This window comes from Dryobates pubescens, chromosome 6, assembly GCF_014839835.1.
Source record: "Dryobates pubescens isolate bDryPub1 chromosome 6, bDryPub1.pri, whole genome shotgun sequence".
NCBI classification, from domain to species: Eukaryota; Metazoa; Chordata; class Aves; order Piciformes; family Picidae; genus Dryobates; species Dryobates pubescens.
Window position 1 is genome coordinate 36876222 of NC_071617.1, and position 23669 is coordinate 36899890.

The 23669-nt window shown below is 44.0% G+C and overlaps 1 protein-coding gene across 1 annotated transcript in view; it reads left to right on the forward strand.

The window, feature by feature from the left end:
* The window catches only part of KIF26B (kinesin family member 26B), a 315318-nt gene that overhangs the window by 287622 nt on the left and 4027 nt on the right, over nt 1-23669 (forward strand). The window contains exons 11-12 of the mRNA XM_054162331.1: nt 3201-3363; nt 4522-7954. Of these exons, the coding sequence (XP_054018306.1) occupies nt 3201-3363; nt 4522-7954 (3596 nt within the window). The remainder of the gene's footprint in view (nt 1-3200; nt 3364-4521; nt 7955-23669) is intronic.

Consider the following 23669-nt stretch of genomic DNA (forward strand, 5'->3'; position numbering starts at 1 on the left):
TGAAAGATCAGTACTTCAGGTCAAACACCCATACTTGCTGAAGTCTTTAATGCTGTGGGTATTATCAGAGGATTATAAACATCATCTCAGAGGCATTCATCAGATGCTGCATTGATGAGCTCCACAGGAGAAAAAAAAAAAGTCGTTGAAGAAATCAGTGACTCTGGATTCAGAGCTGAGTTTGTGTAGTCCAAACAGTAGATGAGGCGCAGGTTCACACAGTAAAACGTTATTAAATGGAAGGCTGAATAAATTCTTGTTCTGTGAGCACTACTTATCCTGTACAGTGACTGAGGCAGAGGTCTAGCAGAAGAATAGTATCCAGTTATGAAATTCAAGACTTTGACTTAATGCATATAGGCAATTGGGATTTATGCCTTGTCCAAGGAGATGTGTCATGATAATTCTTCAGTGTAAGACCTTGTGTTGTTTGAATCTGTGTATAATTAATCATTCACGAGGAATCATTTTATTCAAGAGGAATAAAAATACAGATGGGCAAGTGGAAGTACTAATTTATACTGATCCCAGTTTGCATGGGAAGGTCTCAGAAGAGAAGCAATAGAAGAGTACAGTGCTCACTGCAGCACTGCCACACGTCTCTCTGGCAGAGGTTTGCAAGCCAGTCTCTGCTCAATGCAATGAGCAGCAACCATCCAGCAGCAACTTTCAGTGAGCTTCTTCCAAAATTTCCCGTGTCTTATATTAGTTTACACAGCCAGAAGATCAACAAAAGTCTTTCTTTTCCAGTGCAGAAGTGCAGATCTTTTCTTTGTAAAACTTCTACTTCCACAGGAAATTTTGCTTTTGCAAATACCAGCTCATGAAGCACCTAATGAAACAATTCAGAGCCTTTTTTTTTTTCCCAGGCAGAAATGTCATGTCAGCATTCTTAAGAACAAAGCATCTATTTTATATCTTACACTGTTGGTCAAGCAAATTTCAGTGACCCATCCAGAATATTTTACCAATATTTTGCTTGATGAGGATAGGGTGAGTTAAAAATGAAGCCACACCTTGTGGTGTGATTACGCTGTCTTTGATTTTCTTTCTTTCCTTTAGAAGTTAGGCTATTGTGAGAGATCAGTGAACACGTGAACTTGTATTATGACAATGTCCAGAACTGACAAAAGTCTGTGCTCACAAAATGTCTTTCCCCACCCCCCCTTTTTCAAAACCAGTGTATAATATGACATGAGGCTAGGTATTTTATCTAAGTGCAAAGTGAAGTTGATAGTCATGCTACAGACTGTGCTGAATGAGCAAACTCTGAAATTAGAAATCGGTATTGGCTCAGCTCTTTTGCTGCTAGGTTTCAGGGTTTAATCCTAAAAAAAAATCTTCCTTTTAGTTCTTGACTAATATAGGTCAGAGGATCATTTGAATTATGAAAAGGTATTTCCTCTGTATCGCCATTCTTTCTGCAAATGTGTATTTCAATACAAGGCAGATGGCCCAGATTATTTTATATTCATAATGCATCTCCCTCCAGGAGAGCCATGCCGCAGTGTGCTGATGCTGGCTGCAGGGTTATGTATTCTCAGGAGACCTACACATTTAGAATGGATTCTTTTGCTCTTACCTCTGCCATCTCATGTTTTGCTATGATAGAAGCACTAGCACATGAAAGGCTTGTTATTGATTTCTGTGCAGATGTTAATAATTTCCACGTAACTCTGCATTGGAGTGGCAGTAACTGATGTGCAAAATTTGACATCTTAATTATTTCTTAATGGAAAGGAGGGCCACTAACCTGAGATAGATACAGCAGCCTATTAAGTCTGGAGCTGTGGATTCAAAGCAGCCTTGGGTCACAAGTGAAATGAGTGAGGCTGTTTCAGTATAGGCTTTATGGATCTTTGCTTGTTAAAGACACCAGACTGACTTCAGAGTGTCTGAAGCAGATGGAGGCAGACATCCTGAAACAATCTTGCTAGCCTAGCTGAACTCTCAGTACTGCAAATCTCAGAAGCACAATTTATGAGCTCCCTAGAAAATTTGCTGGATGCATCAAAATATGCATCCCAAATGCTGTTGTTTACTCAGTCATAAAAACAGAGGTTCAAAAATGTTGGTGTTTGTCTGCCAGTCCCATCCAGTAGGCATAGATTCAGTTCCCAGCAGCTGCAGCTTTATGAAGAATTCTTGTGAGCTTTAAATGTTAAGTGGACAACCAACGGCACATATGCACCATAGGTCATTAACAAATACCAAACAATGAGCCCCCAAAATCTGATCCCCAGCCACTGAATTTATTCCTATCATTACAGCGGTAAAAGTAATTATTTTAGCAATAGGTAAATATCAGCCTGTTGCTGTCTTTGCTTTTAGCCATACGTAATTATTATCCACAATTTTTAGTGTGGGAGAGGTTCTCTTCAAGAGGATGCCATTTCCCAGCTAACCATCCAGCTGACCTGTATGCCTTGTAGCTAAAGCTTTCTTTAAAAATTGCATTGTGCATTTCTGACTACAGGATCAGACTACTCCTACAAAAATGTTCCATATGCATCATTATGCTGTTGAAAGTCATATGCTTAGTCCAGTGACAGACAGCCCTACAATAAGGCATCAGCATTTCAGTAGCTACCCTATACTGAACAATAGAGTAAATGACAAGAACAGTATATTTTATTTCTGTCTCAGTGGAATAGAAGATCTAAAATGAAGGAACACTTGTGCAGTGTCTTAAGGGTTGGTTGTTTTGTGTTTCATCAGCATCATTCAAAATTAATTTTAACAATTTAACTATTATTATTGGATTACCCAGTGACCTAGAAGGAAAGAAAAATTTTGGGTCCCGTAATCTAACCTATTACCCTTTTGTCCTCCCAAGCCTTGCCAGAGCTTGCTTGCACACTGTGCACAGAAGGGTAGCAGTCGATGTTTGTTGCAGCGGCTCCTTGACAGTTAGTCTCCAGTGCTGGTCTACATCTCTATATTGGCAGTGGTAACAGTGCAGAAGGCCTAAGGCCAGAAGAAAGCAGAAAGAGGGAACTGAGCAGGAGGAAGTTTAAAGTGTAGTCCAGGGTCTTTCAGCATGCTCTGCTGCAGACACAAAAGTGTAAACTGAGGAAGGAAACTAATTAGGATTCCATTAAAAAGAGCATAAAAAAGTCTTGCTGAGACCCAAGTCACATCATGGTGGTCAAAATGAAACCTTGCTCGCTAATGTAGTTTTAATTCATTTTATTTTGCAGAGACAGCAAGCTCACCATGTTGCTTCGGGAGTCCTTGGGGAATATGAACTGCCGCACCACGATGATAGCTCACATTTCAGCCGCTGCGGGGAACTACACTGAAACACTGTCCACCATCCAGATTGCATCTAGGGTCCTCAGGATGAAGAAAAAGAAAACTAAGGTAAGACAATGTGTAACTCTTTTTTCATAATGGTGGAGGAAGGAGGAAGAATCACCCTGAAAGATCCTTAGTAGGGTAGAGTAGCATGTAACAAAATAATTTGTCATTTCCAAGGTATGTATGTATGTACCCTGTCCTAGACAAGTGGCCTAGAGCACATAGCAGAGGCTAGGAAGGGTTAATGCCTCAGCTTCAGACAGAGAGGAGTCAGTTCAGACATATCTGCTATAGCAGATTTGTAAGCTGGCCTCATTTAACGATACAGCTGTCCAAGAGCATTTATTTTCAGTTACGCTCTTTGTGCTAATGAAATAATAAGGAATGAAACTGCTGCAGAGTTAAAGGAAACTGGGATTAATGAAGAATTGGATTCTCTATGCTTCTCAGAGGGAGCAGGAGCAAAGCAGTGTGTCCATTGACATCGCTGATGCCCCTTTTATTCCCACTGCTTCTAAATACAGGTAATAGATTCTTCAGGAAGTAGAATGAAGATGGGCTTGTATCCACCTTCATGTTTTAGAGTCTGGGTTCCTTCTGTGCATATTATGGTGTGAGCTGGGCACAAGTGAATTTTATGCATTTCATTTGAATTGATAGCCTCTGGATTGACAAAACTGTTTTTTGTCAATGGACTGAGGAGAGATAAGTGATGGGATTCAGTCCATGCACCATCACAGCAGTGTGTCTCCAGAGACCTCTGAGTGCATGTTATGCAATTTCACACACTGGTAGTATGACCAAACTGATTGTCGTTCCTTTTTATGTAATGAGTTGGACTCAATGATCTCAAAGGTCTTTTCCAACCTGGTTAATTCTGTATTCTGTATTTTCTTGTCCCTCTTCACATACACACAAAATCACCGAAGTCTTTGCCAAATATCTGATTTCTTTATCCAGGCTCAATTAAGGAAAGGATCCTAATCCACTCAATCAATAATTTTTTTAGAAGTCTCATGATTTCAAGTGGGACACAGGGTTGGGGCATTGGATTCTCCTTTGAACACTGGTGTGTTTGCTGTAGTGCTGTAGGTAAGAAGCTCTGTGCCTTAGCTATTTTACCAGTTCAGATGTGACCATGACCTTTTGCTGTACGATCTTTGTGCAGGGAGCTGTTTGCAATGCGCAAATGTCACAGTTTCTCTCTTTTTCATATTGCAGTATACATCGAGTTCTTCTGGAGGAGAGAGCTCTTGTGAGGAGGGCAGGATGCGGAGGCCAACCCAACTGAGGCCTTTCCATTCTAGAAACGCTGTTGATCCAGACTTCCCTATTTTGCATTTATCAAGTGATCCTGATTATTCATCCAGCAGTGAGCAGTCATGTGACACGGTGATTTATGTTGGCCCTAATGGCACTGCCCTTTCTGATAAGGAACTGACAGATAACGAGGGTCCCCCTGACTTTGTCCCCATAGTTCCTGCTCTGCAAAAGACTAAAAATGAGAGCAGGTTGGAGGAAGTTAGTGAATCGGGGCCCAGCACATCTGAAAGAGACTGCCTGAAGTGCAACACCTTTGCAGAGCTGCAGGAGAGGCTGGATTGCATAGATGGCAGTGAAGAGACTGACAAATTTCTCTTTGAAGAGATGCCTGTTCAATTTAGCTCAGACCAGATGTCGAAGTGCTCTGTCTCAAGCCAGCTGGCAGAGCTTAGCCACTTACCAGAGTCAGATAAGGAAGATACAATGCCAGAATATCAGTATCCTGATAGAGAAGCCAAGGAAAATACAAATGCAACACCCAGCAAAACTAAGATAAATCACTCCCCTGTTCCTTCTGGAGCTGTTACTAATGTTTCAACTCCTTCTTCACCCAGGAGTGTAACAGGCAGCTGTAGTAAAGAGCTTAGCTCTTGTCAGTTAGCACACAGCACCAGCCTGCAGAGCAGCAGAGAAGGTCTCAACACCTGTGGATTTGTAGAAAGCAAACCTCGGCCAATGGGTTCACCCAGGCTTGGCATTGCAAGCCTCTCGAAGACATCTGAGTACAAACCACCAACTTCTCCATCCCAGAGGTGCAAGGTCTATACACAGAAAGGAGTTCTGCCTAGCTCCACTCCTCCACCAGCTCCCCTGAGTAAGGATAATGGGATGACATCTAATGAATCTTTAGTGCAGCCAGAAATCCGGACCCCACCTGTAGGCATGAGCCCTCAGATCATGAAGAAGTCAGTGTCCTCCAGCAACGAGGATTTTGAAGAGACCATTCTCGATGAAGATCAGCAACAAAGCATTTCTTCAGAACCCAGGAAGGAGATTCTGAGCACCACCATGGTGACTGTGCAGCAGCCATTAGAGCTGAATGGAGAGGATGAGCTTGTGTTCACCCTTGTAGAAGAGCTAACCATTAGTGGTGTTCTTGACAACGGGCGCCCAACCAGTATAATCAGTTTTAACAGTGACTGCTCTGTGCAGGCTTTGGCCTCTGGGTCAAGGCCAGTCAGTATTATCAGTAGCATATCTGAAGATCTTGAATGTTACTCCGGTGCAGCTCCTGTGTCTGAAGTCAGCATCACACAGTTCCTTCCACTTCCAAAGCTGGGCCTGAATGACAAATCCCAGGATGATGGCAGCAGGCGCTCATCCATCAGCTCATGGCTGAGTGAAATGAGCACAGGGAGTGATGGTGAACAGTCATGCCACAGCTTCATAGCCCAAACATGCTATGGGCATGGGGAAGCAATGGCAGAACCCCCTGTCTCCGAGTTTGCAAGCACCATGCAAAGTACTAGCATGATTTGTGTAAGTGACAAACAGAAGCCAGTGACTGACAACATGCTTATACTGTCGGAAATGGGGGAGGAAGCTTTTGGCAAAGTGCCACCCATCAAAGGCTGTAAAATATCAGCTCTAGGGAAAACTACTGTCACAATCAAGAACACTGCAAGCCTCAGCAGCTATGAAGGCTACATCCCACTGAAGACAAATATTGCAGTGTATCCGTGTATTGCCGTTAATCCCTTCAAAGCACAAGACATTGATGATACTGTACTTACAGTGACTGCCAACCCAAAGGTTGCTCATCCCAACAAAGGGAAAGAATCCAGTGCTAAGAAGGATATCAAATTTGAAGACCCTTGGCTGAAGAGAGAAGAAGATGTAAAAAAGGATGGCTCTGGTAGTAGTGATGGGCTGAGGTCTAACACAGCCACAGTTTCAGCCAAGCCTGAGCACAGCACAAAGCAGCCCATAGAAGACAGGTTTAGCAGCAGCAGTGGGGATGCTCCTATCTCTCCAGGCTCTGACTCTCTAAAAAGAATTGTGGATGGGTGTGAGGTGTCAGTGTCTGGCTCTGCAACCCAAAGCCCTGTTCATTCCAGTGATAGCTTGAAGAATAGCAGCCTCCCTCAAGGGTTTCTGAAGACAAGCAAGCTGGAGGAGCCTGACAGTCATCTCCATCCTGCTGCATCTGACATCAATGGAGCTGGCTCTCCTGCCCTCCCCCAGTTTTCTAAGGCTAGCCTTGACAAGAAAATGGCCTCACCCAAACACTGTGTCCTCACTCGTCCCAAAGGGACTCCTCCTTTGCCACCAGTGAGAAAGTCAAGTTTGGATCAGAAGAACAGAGCCAGCCCCCAGCACAGCACAGCCAGCAGCGCCACAAGCAGTCCTTCCAGTCAGCCTGGGTGCTTTCTTGCCAGCTTCCCCGAGGAACCGAGTGCCAAACAGAAGGGCCCTAGCATTGACAGCAGTGGCAACAACAGCAGTAGCAAGCTCTTCAGTGCCAAATTGGAGCAGCTTGCCAGCAGGACCAACTCCCTTGGGAGGTCCACTGGAAGCCACTATGAGTGCCTGTCACTGGAAAGAGCCGAAAGCCTGTCCTCTGTGAGCTCCAAAATGAGCCCTGGCAAAGATAGCACCATGCCGAGGGCTGGAAGGAGCCTTAGCCGCAGTGTCATGTCCTCGCCCACCAACTCGGGCCTCTCCCATTCGGCAGGTGCCTCTCCAAAAGCCAACCAGTCTAAGATCTCTGCAGTCAGCAAGCTCCTGCTGGCAAGTCCCAAGGCCCGCAGCCTGTCTGCCTCTGCCACTAAGACGCTCAGCTTCTCAACTAAGTCTCTGCCCCAGTCTGTGGGGCAGAGCTCCAGTTTGCCTCCGAGTGGGAAGAACATGTCCTGGTCAACGCAGTCCCTCAGCAGAAACCGGGGCTCCAGCCTTGCTTCCAAGTTTCCCCTTCGGGCTGTCAATGGGCGGATTTCCGAGCTGCTCCAAGGGAGCACCAGCGCCAGGGGCTTACATCTGCGGGGAAGCTCAGAGGCAGATGAACGTGGGGGCCTTCCTGGAGATGAGAAGCCAGCTGTTCACATCCTGCCTTCACCTTACAGCAAGATCACCCCGCCTCGGAAACCTCACCGCTGCAGCAGCGGTCATGGGAGTGACAACAGCAGTGTGCTGAGCGGGGAGCTGCCCCCCGCCATGGGGAAAACAGCTCTCTTCTACCACAGTGGGGGGAGCAGTGGGTATGAGAGCATGATGAGAGACAGTGAGGCGACGGGCAGTGCCTCTTCAGCACAAGACTCCATGAGTGAGAACAGCAGCTCTGCAAGCAGCAGGTGCCGAAGTCTCAAAAATCCAAAGAAACGATCAAATGCAGGTAAGATGGCTCACAAGGGGATGAAAAGTAACTGTTAAGCACTTTGGACACAGACTCCCGTCTTGGTATGCATGTGTTTCACCAGCACAAGACCAGAGTCTTGCTGGATAGCGCTATCTGTTGTGAACCCAACTTTTGCTTCTTGTGTGCCCTGGGTGCCCAGAGGTGCAAGATGCCTTGCAGCTGAAATCAACACTGAGTTCCCTCTTCCCACCTAGAAGATGGAGCAAAGTTGTGCCCATGCCTCTTGAGAGATGTTATTTTGCTTGTGAGAGTCTTAGTTTTTAATTTTCAAGTTATGAGTCCTGCTTTTCCCAGTAATTTATGGACAAAGATGAATAAATTATATTAATAATAATATACAGGAACTACGGCACTGAAGCACTTGCAAATCTGAAACCTTTTTAGTGATCACAGGAAGGATCAGAAAAACTTCATCTTTGTTTAGATATAATCCCCGGTAGCTTTGACAGTACACCAGGACTTTTTAATTAGATAGCAAGGGCCTGCTGGGATAAACCAAGAGTCTGTGCAGCTACAAGTGGTACATCTTTCCAGCAGAAAGTGTTTTGGAAAATTGCAGGACAGGGGTGAGAAGCATCCATCATCTAGTCATTTCACCTTTTTCCTGGGTGATGTTTTCCCAGCCTGAAGTGCGAGTCCTGCCTAACCTACTTCTGAAAACAATGCACATTGATTTCGGAACTGGTGTGCACAGGCATGCAGAGTATTGTAAAGCACTGCTGGCCATTTAAATGGTGTTATTCTTGTAGCACTCCTGATTCACCAGCCATTCCACTTGCTGGGATACTCACCTCTGGGATTCATTTGTAATGAATGAACGGAGTAATACATAACTCTTCCTCTCTTTATGCTCTTGACTGCTAGCAGGAGGAACATGTGCAGCACAGATGTGAATACAATAGATACCATATTCATAAGTGCATGGCTGATTGGACCTGTTCAGAGGATGCATCTGAAAGTGATCACTCTCTGATGCAAGTACAGACCAAGTGACAAAACAAATTTTTTTCTGAAGTTCACTTTGTATCCCATGAGAAAAACCTCTTTCCCATCCCTTCAGTTTATATGGTAATAGATTTTGCTCTTTCTGAAGGCCTGTTCCTTTAATATCTCCTTTCATATAGAAACTTTAATAATAACTTGCAAGAAAAAGAAGGATGATTTGTGTGTTGTGGAATAGGAAACCAAAACTGTGTACAGAGCTGGCATTCATGGATGTGTACTAGCAACTGGATCTTGTGGAGCAGTTGCCTTATATAATAAGGATTTTTTTTCTACAGGACATTTAAATGCGAAAATGTATCAAGGTCTGTGAAAACAGGCAGCTGTGCAGATGAGGGAACAGGGAGAAAATGGCAATGTAGATTATCCTTTTTGGACACTAGAGAACATCCCCCCTTCCCTAGGGGAGATACTAAAAAAGAAATACTTTGAGAAAATCTTCAGACAGAGGCTGTGAATTCTTTAGACTCCAGAGTTCATCTGGAACCTGAACGAGTAGAAGACTAGGATTTGTTTACTCTGTTGCTCATAAAAGCAGTTGTTTCATTTCACTTTTTTTCCTGCTTTGATAGCACACTGGAGGCTGGACAAGGCTGAACATAAAAGAAAAACATTGTATTGTAATCACAGAAGAGTTTCAGATCTGTTGTACTTTGTACTAGACTTATATTTTGGCTCAGAATTTTCACTTTCGATAACCCCAGTGCTGGCTGGAATGTTGGGTCAATGGCCATGAAAGGGAGTTTTGAAGGAAGGACAGTTTGATATTCAGGTTTCAGGTTGCTTTTGTAGCAGTTTGGAAAACACACCTGGAGAAGAAGAGGCTTTTCAATAGTCTTGCCAGCCTTGAGCCTACCTGGCAAAGCAGTGACACTGGTTTGCTGTCCTGTGCAGGTGTGCAAAGCAGTGAGTGAGAGGGCAAGCAGGAACCCTTCCTAAGTGTGGGACATGGGATGTCTGAGCTTTGCTGCTTGTTTTTAATGTGGTGTAACGTCTGAAGTCTTTTTCAACAAAGACAGCCTTTTGGGTTGGCCAGCACATGAATCTCTTGATTCTAATTTCTTGTGTGAATTAGATCCTCTTTGCTTGGTCAGCAGTGTTGCAGGTATCTACCTGTTGCTAGACTTAAATCTCTGAGGTGGAGAGTTTTCAGTGGAAGTTGCAAGCCTTGGAAGTAGGCTCAGTGTAGCCTGGCACTTTGCCCTTCCTCAAAGTAATTTACAAAGCTTTTCTCATAAATAAGTCTGTCACAAGATGTGGAGGGGTTCTGAGTGTATCATCTCTGATACTTCACTTTTCAGAGTGATCCCCTGTATCAGCAAGTAATTCCTGTACTGTTTTGAACGACTTGTGTTTGTGTATGAGTACAACCAGGCATCTTATACAAATTAAATACAAAATAAATCTTTGCTCTCTTCCATATCTCTAGCAGTAACCCATTGCCCAAAAATTAATAAGACTTCATTTTCTTATAACCCCATCTCCTGTTTGCATTTGGTCCTGCAGCAGTGAAGCCATAATTCTGTTTTGATGTGTTTGATAATGGTACAATTTTTCACATGTCAGCAGATTTATGATGGAATAAACTCAGGATTATTACTTCAGTGCAGGAGAACATGAAGGAGGAGCTGAGGTATAAGGGAGAATAGAGCTGTTCACAGATACATTTTTATTGCATAATAAACACAAAGAAATGCAAAGGTTTTCAATCTTTCATCTTTCGTAATATCTCCTTTCTGTATAGGTCTGTTCTAGTGTGGACGTTCTCTTAAGGAATACTTTTGAATGAAAGATAGGAGACAAAGGTTCTGAGCTCTGCAAAGACGGATTTTATTTTAATACATAGTGTCAAGAGCGTTGGACCTTTCCTGATTTGCGGTCACAGATCCACTGTGCTGTAATGGATATGGCACTGTAGATATGCTCATTTCAGGTCAGGCAACCTTGTCCACTTTATTTATGATTATTATTAACAGAAATGCTAGCTGTCAGACACGATCAACATGAATCAGCCCAAGGCCCCTGTAAGAAGGAGCTATAAAGAGACTTTAAGAGAATCACCAGCAAACCCTGTCAGATCTCACAATTACTTTTAAAGTTCTGACACATTGGAGAGACATCATTTTATTCTTGAGACTAAGATCATGTCTTTCCATACTCTTAAGTGCTTTATTTGTGTGTGTAGATGCTTTTGCCCTGGATGTCATACAAGAAGCATCAGACCTACATTGACATCTTTTGAAAAATAAAGGGTAAAGCTAGTTCGTATCCTTCACCGTTAATCGTAGGTTAAATTTTGGTGTCTGTCTGGGTACCTGTACAGTTCACAGACAGCCTATGTGTACAAAATTAAAAGGTTGTGGGGTTTTTTTGGTTTGTTTTTTTTTTTTTTTCTTTTAATTGCCTCTTGTGTTCTGGTATCTCTGGAAAAATCATATGTTTACATCATGAAGCTCATAAAGCACCTGAAGCTAACCTATTAATTTAATAAACATTCCAACGTTTCTAGCATTTAGCATAGTTCATATAATATCGTGTCAGTGTCTGTTTCCCCAAAGTGAATGCTTATGGCAGAAAGGGAGCTATTTAGCCCTAATCTCGTCTGTATGTTTCAAAGCTTTGTACAACTGCTATTCAATCCACCCTGTGGTGTAGGTATTATTCCAGACCCCATTTTACAGATGGAGAAGTGAAGGCAGGGAAGTTTATTGACTTGTCCAATGCCTACAAATAAGTGAGAGCCAGACTGAGGGTTAAATTACTGGTACCCTTGACTTCTAACCTCTGCCCCTACTTAATTGGCCCCATACCTTCCTTTGCCCTTGCTGAGCAGTGGAGAGGAGGATTTAATTTGTGATTTTTCTTTTGGGGAAGGCCCTTTCCCCCTCTCCACACACAGGCATCTATGCAACTATGTTGTCTCTGATTTCTTTGCTCACTGGATTATCTTTTCTTTGTAAGAACCAATTGGTATCTCAGCCATATTTCTGGCACTGGCTCCCCATTGGGTACGCAGAGCTGTCTTGAGCAGGGCACTGAAGTGTCAGGGCATAGTTTGTTCAGTCATCTCTAGCACCAGTTATGTATTACTTTTTACTTCCTCAGGTATTTCAAGTGCGTTGCCCCAGTGCAGATCCATTGAAAGGCAATTGTAAGGGTGTTTTTATAATATGTATTTCTGTATGTGGTCTGGAAGTGAATTCCAGCTGAACTCCATTGTACCAAAGCCTTTTTCTGTGGCCTGGGAACATAACAAGTATGAAAGGGAAGCAGTCAGGCAGGCTGGCAGATTAGGACTTGCGAGATCGATGTTGTATTCTCTGCTGTGCCACTGGTTCTCTGTATCACCTTGGGCAACTCATGTAGTATCTGTGTCTTCTAGTTACAGGCTTATAAAACTAGAGAATGGTAGTGTGAAAAAAGTAATAGCAGGATCCATAGATCAGAAGTGTTACCTACCTGCTTTTTGCTCTTCTCCTTTGATTTTCAGCATCTTTTCCCAAGTTCAGTTTGAATGTATGTGGGCATCGCTTTAAAATAATTTTCAGTGCAAAACATGGCAGAACGATTTCAGAAAAACAGCTTTGGTGCTGGCTCCATGTCCAACTTACTGTGAGCTAACAGCAAAGCAAGGGTCCAGGCTCTAATGAGATTTATCCAGTAAAGCCAAGTCCTGTTTGCATTCTTGTGCAATGTGCATGAATGCCTTGTTTCTGCCTTTTACCACCCTCCTAGCAGGTTTTGTTTACTGGATCCTGTGCTGTACAATGTTTCAGAGCTGCCTGTAAGGAGACTTTCTCTGTGGACAAAACAGGAAGGGCTCTGAGACAGTTAATTATAGACAAAGCTTTTCATGGAGACCACAGAGCTCTTCCTGTTCCTTTTGGGAATAGGGTTGGGTGCCTAAGAGAGTCCCTATCCCATGTCACATCTAGTTAGATGAGACTAGATGTCACATCTAGTTAGATGGGACAGACCTTCTGCTGAGGAGTTCTTTGATTTTTCTAGTCGAGGCTTTTTTGGAGCTGAGTCTAATCCTAGAGTTCTACTGTGGCTGGGGCCATGGCTGGGGCCGGCAGGATGAAACACTCAGGACAGCTCTCTGGGCCCAAGCAGGTGTAAGGAACAGCAGTTGTGCAGAAGTTGTAATGCACTGTTAGAAACCACTTCCTCTTGGCTGATAGGCACAGACCCACTCACCAGGGTAACAACCCATTACTTGGTCATGAGATTAAGATGTGGAAAGGAAGGATACAGTCAAAGGGATGAAGCTTAGCATCAAAAGACCTTACCTTTAAAAAGTGCTTTCAAGATGGGTCAGTCAGTGCCAGTTCAGCCTTCCCGAATGTTGAGTATCAGTGTGCATCAGAAAACAAAAATCTAAGGGATGCTAATGAAAGTAAGGCCAAGTAGAAACAAGACTAGGCAAAAATTAAGCTTTCCTGAAGTTCAAACCTATTCCCTGGGATGGAGTTGTGTATCTCTGCTTTTGGCAGTTCAGGATGGGATAGGTGTGAGTGTATGTCTGTGTGTGTTTGCACACATATATTAATCTTCTGAATTAAAGATTCCTGCTGCAGCATTTTACAGCCTTTGCAGAAAAATTTCATGACTCATTGTGGCTCTTTTAGCACCAAAAGCAGAGCAAATTGCTACATTTGAACACTTTAATAAAGACAGAATGTTAAGACATTGCAATAATTATCTACAATTAGAGTCCATTTTCTTCTCTTTTGTGCTCTGGTTTCCACTGGTGGGATAGTCTTAAAGATGGAGATTTAGAAAGAAAAGACTTTCCTGGAAAGCCCTGAAAACTACATTAGAACATATTCACTCTCCAGAAGTATCTATCCCTGCTATGAAAGCAGCAGAAAAAGCCAGAGGCTGAATCCGCAGGCTGTAAATTATGAAAGCCATCTCCAACCAATATTGCAAAGCATCATGTTTTGAAATGTGGCCAAAATTATAATGATGAAACAAAATACCAATGAAAAGAGTCTGAGCTTTTGTTGTTGAATCCAAGTGAAAAGGAATTTGGTTCATGTTTAAACTGCCTAAGCCACGGTGTGGGGAGCTGAGAATTGCCTTTTGTATCACAAAGCCTTAGGGCATCACCAGCGTTTCTACTTTAACTTGCTTACAAGTGATGGTAGCTAATTGATATCCTGCATTATACATTTACTGTGACAAAGGATGTTTAGTATTATGCAGGAAAAAGCTGTTTGCATGCAATCGACTACTTTATGCATGTGACTGCTGACTGGACAGCTCTGGGGGGAGCAGAGGGAGGGGAAGTGTTCCCTTCAGCTCTAGGTTTTTTTGTTCATTAAAACAGCAGCATTGATTTTCCCAGGTCAAAGCCAGGCCATTTCATGCAGCAAATCTGTGTTGAAAGGGATCAGAGTAATCATTTTTTACACGCTTGACTACTGCATGCCAGCACTGAGCTTTCAGCCACATGAACATAGGAATGATTTAATAGAGGAAATGGCAGCAGGCTATTGTGCACGGTGAAGACTCCATGGAACATGCATGACTGAATCGCACACCATTAGGCTGGGTGTAAATAAAACCTGCTCCTGACACTGCCACAGAATTAGCTCACTGGAATGCCTCCACCACTGTCCTGTTGGGAGCTAACACTGGCTGCAGGGCCCCTTCCCCCTCCAGCCTTTGCCGCCCAAGTGACTGGCACAGCTAGTTAGTGCAGCATTGCAGTAACAGTAACCAGCTCCTCAAATAATGCCACAATGCTGGCAAATACCTGTTAAATCAAAATTCAGTGCAAATGGATATAAATCTTTAGAAGAGACTCTGGTCATGTTTTGCTGAGGACTGTGGGTGCTGAAAACTCGCCCCCTGTGATGTACATCTTCCCTGGAGTGACTCCCTGATTACTTGTCAACTTGCCACACTGCAAGACAGCTGCTTCGTGATCCAGCTTCAGTAGTGCTAATTCACCAGCTCTAAACTGCCCTGAAAAGCTCCTTTTAAAATGAAACAGTAATTCAGGAAGCAAAGTTAAGAAATTAACTGGGTAGATAGGCTGTACCTCGGCACGTTTCTTATACCAGTACTTAAGCAACATATCTAGCATAGGTATGAATGGAACATTCTAAACAAGGGTTGCTTTATGCCTGTGTACAAGAAGCAGTGATTTCTAGCCTCAAGTGCCCTTGTTCTTACTGATTCACAACAACAGGATTGCACATAAGTTAACACAGAATATGGCTTTAATTTTTTACAGTGAGGTGGACATAGAAGATTTTCTTCTGCATAATGAATCCTGGTTTTTATTCCAGATATTCAGGTGAAACATGGTCCTTCTTCTGTAATCTTAGTTGCCAGGATGAGTGAATGTTGTTTAGGTTTTGTGGCAATATATGCTTGAGTACTTTGAGTCTTGTAGTACTGCCCTCAGGATGGATACCCAAAATATCTCTGGTGAAGTCGTTTCTACACCATCAGAGGGGCCTTCCGCTTGACAGCATTGGCACTGTCTTCAGCAATCAGGAGGGGAAATGTGCAAACTATGAAAATCTGAGGAGTGAATAGCTGTGTGGTATGCAATGGGGAGAGTGCACTGTAAAACAAACCAGGAGAAAGGAGGTCAAAGGAACGGGGAGGAGTTGGTTCAGTCATGGACAATTGCCCATGAGGGCAGATCCCATCAGGAAATTGGAATGAGAGAAGTCAGCATTGTTTTTTCAGCTCAGACAAAGCAGGAGCCTGTTGTCAGACAGTGAGGAGCAGCAGGAGGAACAGGACAGATAATCTCTACTAGTAAGCAAACAGTTTGATGCCCCGTTTGAGAGTGGTATTACTGCTACTGGAAGCACAATATTTCTTGGAAATGAAGCCAGAAAAACATTGGTGGGAGCTTAGAGGTACTGCTTTACTTAGCCAGCGTTATTTCTTGTAATCATCCTGAGTGGAAAAAACAAAATGCTGAAGTACAGGTTTTGTACAGAAAGGCAGTTTTACCTCCCGTAACACTAATTTGCACTGAGGAATAGCTTTGGCTCCACATCCTGCCTTGGAGCACAGACTGTAAACTTTGGAAATTATGATATATCAAATTGCAGTTTCATTTTCTGTTTGAAACACCTTGACATTTCTAGGGCATTAGTGTTCCATCCCATTCAGATACAGTCTGCTTTGAAGAGATATGCATCAGTCTTCTTTTCATGAAGATTTTTCTATTTATACTTTTTCACAGAAAAGATGCTCAGTACAGAATGTGTACTTGGAAGGAGAGAAACACTCCAAAAGATGCAATACTTCAGCAAAACCAGAACTCTCAGAGTTTCTGCCCTGGTCAACACGTACTTTTACGAGCACACATCCTTATGCAGGAGGGCAATTTTGCCAAGATCAATCAGTCTTCTGTCCTTAAAATTCTCCTTGTGTACCTAGCTGTCTTGGTCTGTGTTTCTAATATCTTGAGGCTTCGCTGGGCTTATCTTTGCTGAAGTACGTTGTAGTTTCAGTGGCACTATTCAGTTAGATCTACTCTTAAACTGCATGATTTCACTGCTGTGTTACTCCCTTTGTTGTACTTTTAACCTGACAGCAAGTTATACATGGGAAAACAATGTGCCCTTGTGGCCAAGGGAACCAAAGGCATCCTGGGGTGCATTAAGAAAAGCATGTCCAGCGGGTCTAGGGAGGTTCTTCTCCCCCTCTGCTCTGCCCAGGTGAGACCACACCTGGAATACTGCATCCAGTTTTGGGCTCCCCTGTAACAAACATTTGGGCAGCTCAACATAGGCAGAGGGAGGGAGTGCTAGCAAGGGCTCTCCACTTGTTGCCCTGAGGCACGCCAAGGACGAAGCACTGGGACACCCCAAGGGAATCAAGGGGGATTCACCTAACAGGGTGACACAGCCAGCACAGCTGAAGTGCCTCTATGCATATGCACACAGCTTGGGCAACAAACAGGATGAATTAAGGGCCACTGCACTGCTGGAATGCTATGACATAGTGGCTATTACTGAAACTTGGTGGGATGATTCCCTCAACTGGAATGTAGGGATAGACTGGTACAAGCTCTTTAGAAAGCACAGGCAGGGGAGGAGGGGAGGAGGTGTTGCTCCCAGTGACCAGCTGGAGTCAGTGGAGCTCCACCTGGGCAAGGATGATGAACTGGTTGAGAGCATGTGGGTAAAGATTAAGGGGAAGGCAGGGGTAGGTGATGTTACTGTAGGGGTCTGCTGCAGGCCACCTGACCAGCAGAACCAAGCAGATGAGGCACTCCACAGGCAAATAGAAGTAGCTTCGTGTTCACAGACCCTGGTCCTTATGGGGGATTTCAACCACCCTGACATCTGCTGGAGGGACAACACAGCTAGGTACCAGCATTCCAGGATGTTCCTGGAATGCATAGATGACAACTTCCTCCTCCAAATGGTAGAGGAACCAACGAGAAAAGGTGCTATGCTGGACCTTGTTCTCACCAACAGGGAAGGGCTGGTGACCAGTGTGAGGCTCAGGGATAACCTTGGCTGCAGTGACCATGAAGCAATAGATTTTGAGATCCTCAGAGCAACTAGGAAGATATATCACAAGCTTGCCACCCTGGATTTTAGGCATGCAGACTTTGATCACTTCAGGGATCTGCTGGCCAAAGGATCGTGGGACAAAGCCTTAGAGAGAAGAGGGGCCCAGGACAGCTGGTCAATGTTAAAGGATCACTTTGTCCATGCCCAGGAGCAAAGTATATCCACAAAGAGGAAAGTGGGAAAGAATGCTGGGAGACTGCCTGGATGAGCAAGTTGCTCCTGCACATGCTGGCACACAAAAAGGAACTCTACAAGGAGTGGAAGAAAGGCAGCTGGAATGGGGGGCATATAAGGAAGCTGCCTGAGCAGCAAGAGACCTGGTTAGAAAAGCTAAAGCTTAGTTAGAATTAAATCTAGCCAGGGAGATCAAGGGAAACAGCAAAAATTCCTATAGGTATATTAATGGTAAAAAGCAGACTAGGGAAGGTGTGGGCCCCCTCAGAAAGGAAACAAGTGAGCTGGTGATGGGGGACATGGAGAAGACTGACGTTCTCAATGACTTCTTTACCTCAGTCTTCACTGGCAAGGGCTCCAGCCACACTCCCAGAATAATGGAAGATAATGGCAGGGACTGGGGGCTGGAAGAAGGAACTGCCCATTATGAGTGAAGATCAGGCTCGTGACCATCTGAAGAAACTGAAACTGTTTGAGTCTATGGGACCCGATGGGGTACACTCACAGGTGCTGAGGGAACTGGTGGATGACGTTACCAAACCACTCTCCATCATATTCCAAAAGTCCTGGAAGTCCAGGGAGGTCTGCACTGACTGGAAAAGGGGAAACATAACCCCCATTTTCAGAAAGGGAAAGAAGGATGACCCAGGGAACTACAGGCCAGTCAGTCTCACCTCTGTGCCCAGTAAGATCATGGAGCAGATCCTCCTAGAGGCACTGCTGAGGCAGAAGAATAATGAGGAGGTGATTGGGTACAATCATCACAGCTTCACCAAGGACAAATCCTGCCTGACAATCCTGATGGCCTTCTATGACAGGGTCACAACATTAATAGATGAAGGTCGAGCAACTGATGTCGTTTACCTAGACCTGAGCAAAGCCTTCGACACTGTCCTGCACCACATCCTGGTCTCCAAGCTGGTGCAGTATAGGTTTGATGGACGGACCATTCAGTGGATGCAGAACTGGCTTGGTGGCTGTGAGTGGGTCCATGTCCAAGTGTAGGGCAGTGACAGGTGAAGTCCCTCAGGGATCAGTACTGGGACCAGTCTTGTTTAACATCTTTGTTGGTGACATGGACAGTGGCATTGAGTGCCTCAGCAAGTTTGCTGATGACACCAAGCTGTGTGGTGCAGCAGACACGCTGGAGGGAAGGGATGCCATCCAGAGGAACCTTGACATAGGACAAGGAACAACAGGTACAAGCTAGAGTACAGGAGGTTCCACCTCAACATGAGGACACACTTAATGGTGAGGTTGACAGCACTGCAACAGGCTGCCCGGAGAGGTGATGGAGTCTCCTTGTCTGGAGACTTTCAAAACCTGTGTGTATGCGCTTCTGTGCAGCCTGCCCTAGGTGATCCTGCTCTGGGAAGCGCAGGTCAGACTCGATGATCTCTAGAAGTTCCTTCCATCCCCTACCATTCCGTGATTCTGTGAACAAGCCTTAACTGCAAGGCAGAGCAACAGATCTGCTGCAAAAGCTTAGATTGTAGTCTGTGCATTTTCAGGGCTGATTATTCATAAACTAGACTCAAGAGGAGTTATTCTGAGTGTAAGTTCAGACTAAATGAAAAGCATATCCTTCAAGATATTTGGCAATGGCATGTTGCTCTACATGCTGTATGATCATAAATGAAACTCATTATTCTGTCTTAGGCTCAACTTACAGAGTTTCAGATTGATTTTTGGTGTATCTATATATATATTCTTTATTTTTTTCAGTGAAGGAATGAATCCTATTTTATGTGGCAGAAAAGTCAGCCAGTTTGCCAAGGTGCTGGGCACGGAGCTGGTGTCCTAGCTGGTGGGACAGAGGCAGGAGGGACCTGCTGAGAGCTGTTCCTACTGAGCTCCCCCAGTTGCCCACTGTTCTTGTGGGGAAATAGAGGAGTGATGAGCTGCAATTCCTGCAAAGCATTTTATTTATTATACAGGCACAATTGATGAGATCCTAACCCCATCAAGTGCTCCCAATAAATTTGAGACTTCAGATGGGTATTTTGCATGCAAATGGAAAACTGTATTCATTTTATCAATATAATTGTTGTGTCTGCTTGTGGATATGGGTGAGCAAGCCATCAGCTGCTTTGTGATACTCAACCCAAAGCTTTTCTTTGGCTGTATCTCCTTACTGATCTCAATTAAGTTGAAAACAGAAAAAACAGAGGCTAAATGGAGAGGTCAGTGGCAGGAGTTTCCTGTCAACACACTATTATTTTCTGTACCTGGGCTAATAAGCAGCCTATTAATCAGCGTATGTTTATAATACACTAGATTCAACTTTGACTCACTGCAAAGATTCAGATCTTTCATTTAATTTCTCTACAAAGTGTTTTAAATTTCAGATAAATCTTCTTGAGTCATCATTCAAGGCTCAGATTAGAAGACATCCCTCTTTCTTTTCTATTTTCTCCTATGGAGGTGCACCAGGTGCAATGGGGCAGGGAGACCAGTGTGGGCAGCCCTCATGTCCCACAGGACTCCCTGAGTGGAGGGCAGCAAGTCCGCCTGCCTCAAGTGGATTTGCCCCACCACATTGCCACCAGTGTGCCAAAAGCTGGCAGTCTCACTTTACTGTGATAACCCACAGGCTATCCAGGCAGAAGCTCTGGCTAAAAGTTCATGTTAGAGTTTCTTTTGTTGCTACTGTACTGCCTTTTCTTTGAGGGGTAAGAGCTATGAGCTGGACCCTCAGCTTGAAGCCCTCCTTCTAGACCACAGGCTTCTTTTCTCATTGAGCCAAATGAAGATGAATGAGAACTAAATGCAAAAACATTTACCGTCATCCCTGTAGTTCATACCCTAGTGACATCTACTTTGCTTTTCTCCAAATAACAGCCTCATATGGCAAAGTGAATTGGAGTGCTAAGAGGATGATTGATGGATGCGTACATCTCTCCTGTGAAGAGAAACTGAGAGATCTGGGGCTGTTTAGACTTGAGAAGACTGAGAGGGGATCTTATCAATGTGTATAAATATTTGTGGGGTGGATGTCAACATGAAGGTGTCAGTCTCTTTTGGTGGTGCCCAGTGATAGGACAAGGATCAACAGGTACAAGCTGGAACACAAGAGGTTCCACCTCAACACAAGGAGACACTTCTTAATGGTGAGGGTGACAGAGGACTGGAACAGGCTGCCCAGAGAGGTGGTAGAGTCTCCTTGTCTGGAGACTTTCAAAACCTGTGTGTATGCATTCCTGTGCAGCCTGCCCTAGGTGATCCTGCTTTGGCAACTGGGTTGGATCTCTGGTGGTGCCTTCCAACACCTAACATTCTGTGATACCCAGTGTGTCTCACAGCTGGGCTTTGGGTATGGTCAGAGAGGCAGTTCTTCCAGTAGGGATGGTGTAAAAGCACTCTGTTACACAAGAAGGTGATGTTGATGGCCACAGTTGGGAAAAAAAAGTTAAAAAAGGAAAAAAATTTAAACATCACATAAAAAGTCACTGACTTACTCATAGATCAGGTATGCACAGAAGAGTTGGATGGAAAGAATTTCTAGTCTGCATATCTGCTTCTTTGAAATGCTAGAGCTAGTCAGTAGGCATGGCATGAAAGATGTGGCCATCATGCAAGACGCAGAGTAGAAAGAGCAGCACTTAGCTGCATTACACAGGAAGTCAAATCTGATGCTTGCAAGTATTGCTATCTCTGAAAGTGGATGAGCAGCAAAGGTAGGAAAGAGATTACTTTGACGCTCAGGCAGCATTTGAAAGACTGCTCCTGTGGCACAGCATGACTAAAAGACTGAAAATTATTTTTTCCAGTTTTTAATGCCTAAATCCTTTTGGACTTGAGTGATGCGAGGGATGTACTCAGCACCCTTCAGATCTAAGCAAGGGGAGAGCTTGTTTCCCAGGAGGGGCTGAGCAGTATCTCTTCCTGTGTGTAATGAAATTTAATACTCCCCAGCCCTGTCTCAGCTCCCTTCAAGTATGCAGCTGCTCTCACCACTTGGTTGCTTTTCTCTAGCATCGGTGACAAGGGCCACACTTCGTATTGCAGTTTGTTGGGATCTTCCCAGGCTGTGTCTGTCTCGTTGTTACTTTTTAGCTATGGTAATGGGTCAGATCGTGCTTTTCCTTTCATCAAGCTGACATGCTTCTCTTGATCAGGCAGTTTAACCTACAGATGAACTGACACTACATTCAAGGTAAATGAATGCTGACACTGACTTCCACAGGTCTAAAATAACCCCTACTTGCTGGTATTTGTAAGGCCTCATTTTTTCTGACATTGGCTTTTTTTTGCTGGACTGCAGTTTGAGTAGTAAATATGACTCTGATAGTTGTCACTGGATGGACAGCCCAGGTCTCAGGCCATTTTGATATAAAGGGACTTGTAGAGCTCTCTCTCTAATTGCCTTGGCTGTGCTCACCTTTTCTTGCATGGAGTTATCTCAGATGCATTCAGATTAAAGGTCTGCAGACTAGGCTTTCGCAGTACACACAAAGACTGTTCTCATCCATGATAGAGCTAATGCTTACAGGTTAATTGCTGGTTACAAGCTGCTGGTTTCGAGCACAGGCTGCTGCACTCAGAAGCCAATGAAACTGGACAATACTTTCTTACTTCCAAATCCCAAACCTAGGCAATAAATAGCTATTGGGGGGGGGGCGGGTTGAGGGTTTTGTTTTGGCCTTCCACTGCAATACCAAATTGGCAGACAGGCTGAAGCTATTTACATTCCAGTTTCAATAAATGCATTGCTGGAGATGCTTCTAAATGATTTATTTTTATTTTTTAAAATAAAATCTGCATGCTCATTCTGCATTCCTTCCCTGCTGGCATCAGGTTTGTTCTTGCAGCCAAGACAGTCAGTTAATAGTTCCATTCGAACTTGCTGGCTCCAGCTTTTGTTTTGGTTTCTCCCATCCCTTCTGTCCCTACCATCTCCTAGAGGGGACTCCACAGGAGTTGTCAACTACTAAACTTTAAAAAACACACAACACCCCAACCATTGCTCTGATTGTACTAAACCAATCAAGGAAATGTAACAAATTGGTTTAATTTTTAGTGTGTGTATATTCTTTCTCCCAATAAAGCATATGCTCAACTTCTTTATTGCTGCCATCAGGCCAGCAATGTACTTTTTCTCCCTTGCTTTACCTTAGGCCCTGACTTGGCCACTCACCTGCAGATATTTCCATATAGCATAGGCTTTATCAGCTGAGGTACATTTTCAGCTATTGCAGTGCTCCAATCTGCTATGTTGGTGTAATAAACCAGAGCAGGTGTGCATGAACAGTTGTATTGAATCAGATACAGTGACTAGACCTTCTTCCAGCCTGTTCTTGCCCATCAACAGTGCTGCAGTGTGTAAGTGGAAAATGTTTTAGAAGAATAGTCCGTTGAACAGAGACAAGGCTAATGCAACTCTGGTGACAGCCACCAAGTTTGGGTGTACTTACTGCAGGTGTTTTGTCCTCTATAGTGTTTTTACCACTCTAGCCACCCTACAGTGGTGTTATGAGAAAGACTAAGTGAGGTGGTGGTATACTGGCCCTCAGCTCCAGCATAGTAAAAGAACTTGGGTATCAAAGTGCTATGACTTAAAAAAAATCTCAAAACCACACCTCCAGTGGAGATGGTCCATACAGAGACAGGTTAGTGCTTGTTCCTAGGATGAAAGAGCCAGGATCTGTAAAGAGATAGGAAAGCAAAGCTAGACCAGTTCCAATCTGCTGTTCTGGTCCTTTGTTGGCACATGTGTACACACTGAGCAATGGAATCAGGCACAAACTCTGGGAAGTTTAGGGTATGTATGTCCTCTGAGAATCAAATCCTGAAGTCAAGCACCAAGGAACATATGAGGATCTGACACATGGTGAGTGGATCACAGAATCACAGAATCAACCAGGTTGGAAGAGACCTCCAATATCAACAGCGTATCACAGCTGCAGCTTGCCTCAATTTCCATGTCTTCCCTGGGTTTTCCTTCCATTTTCTTC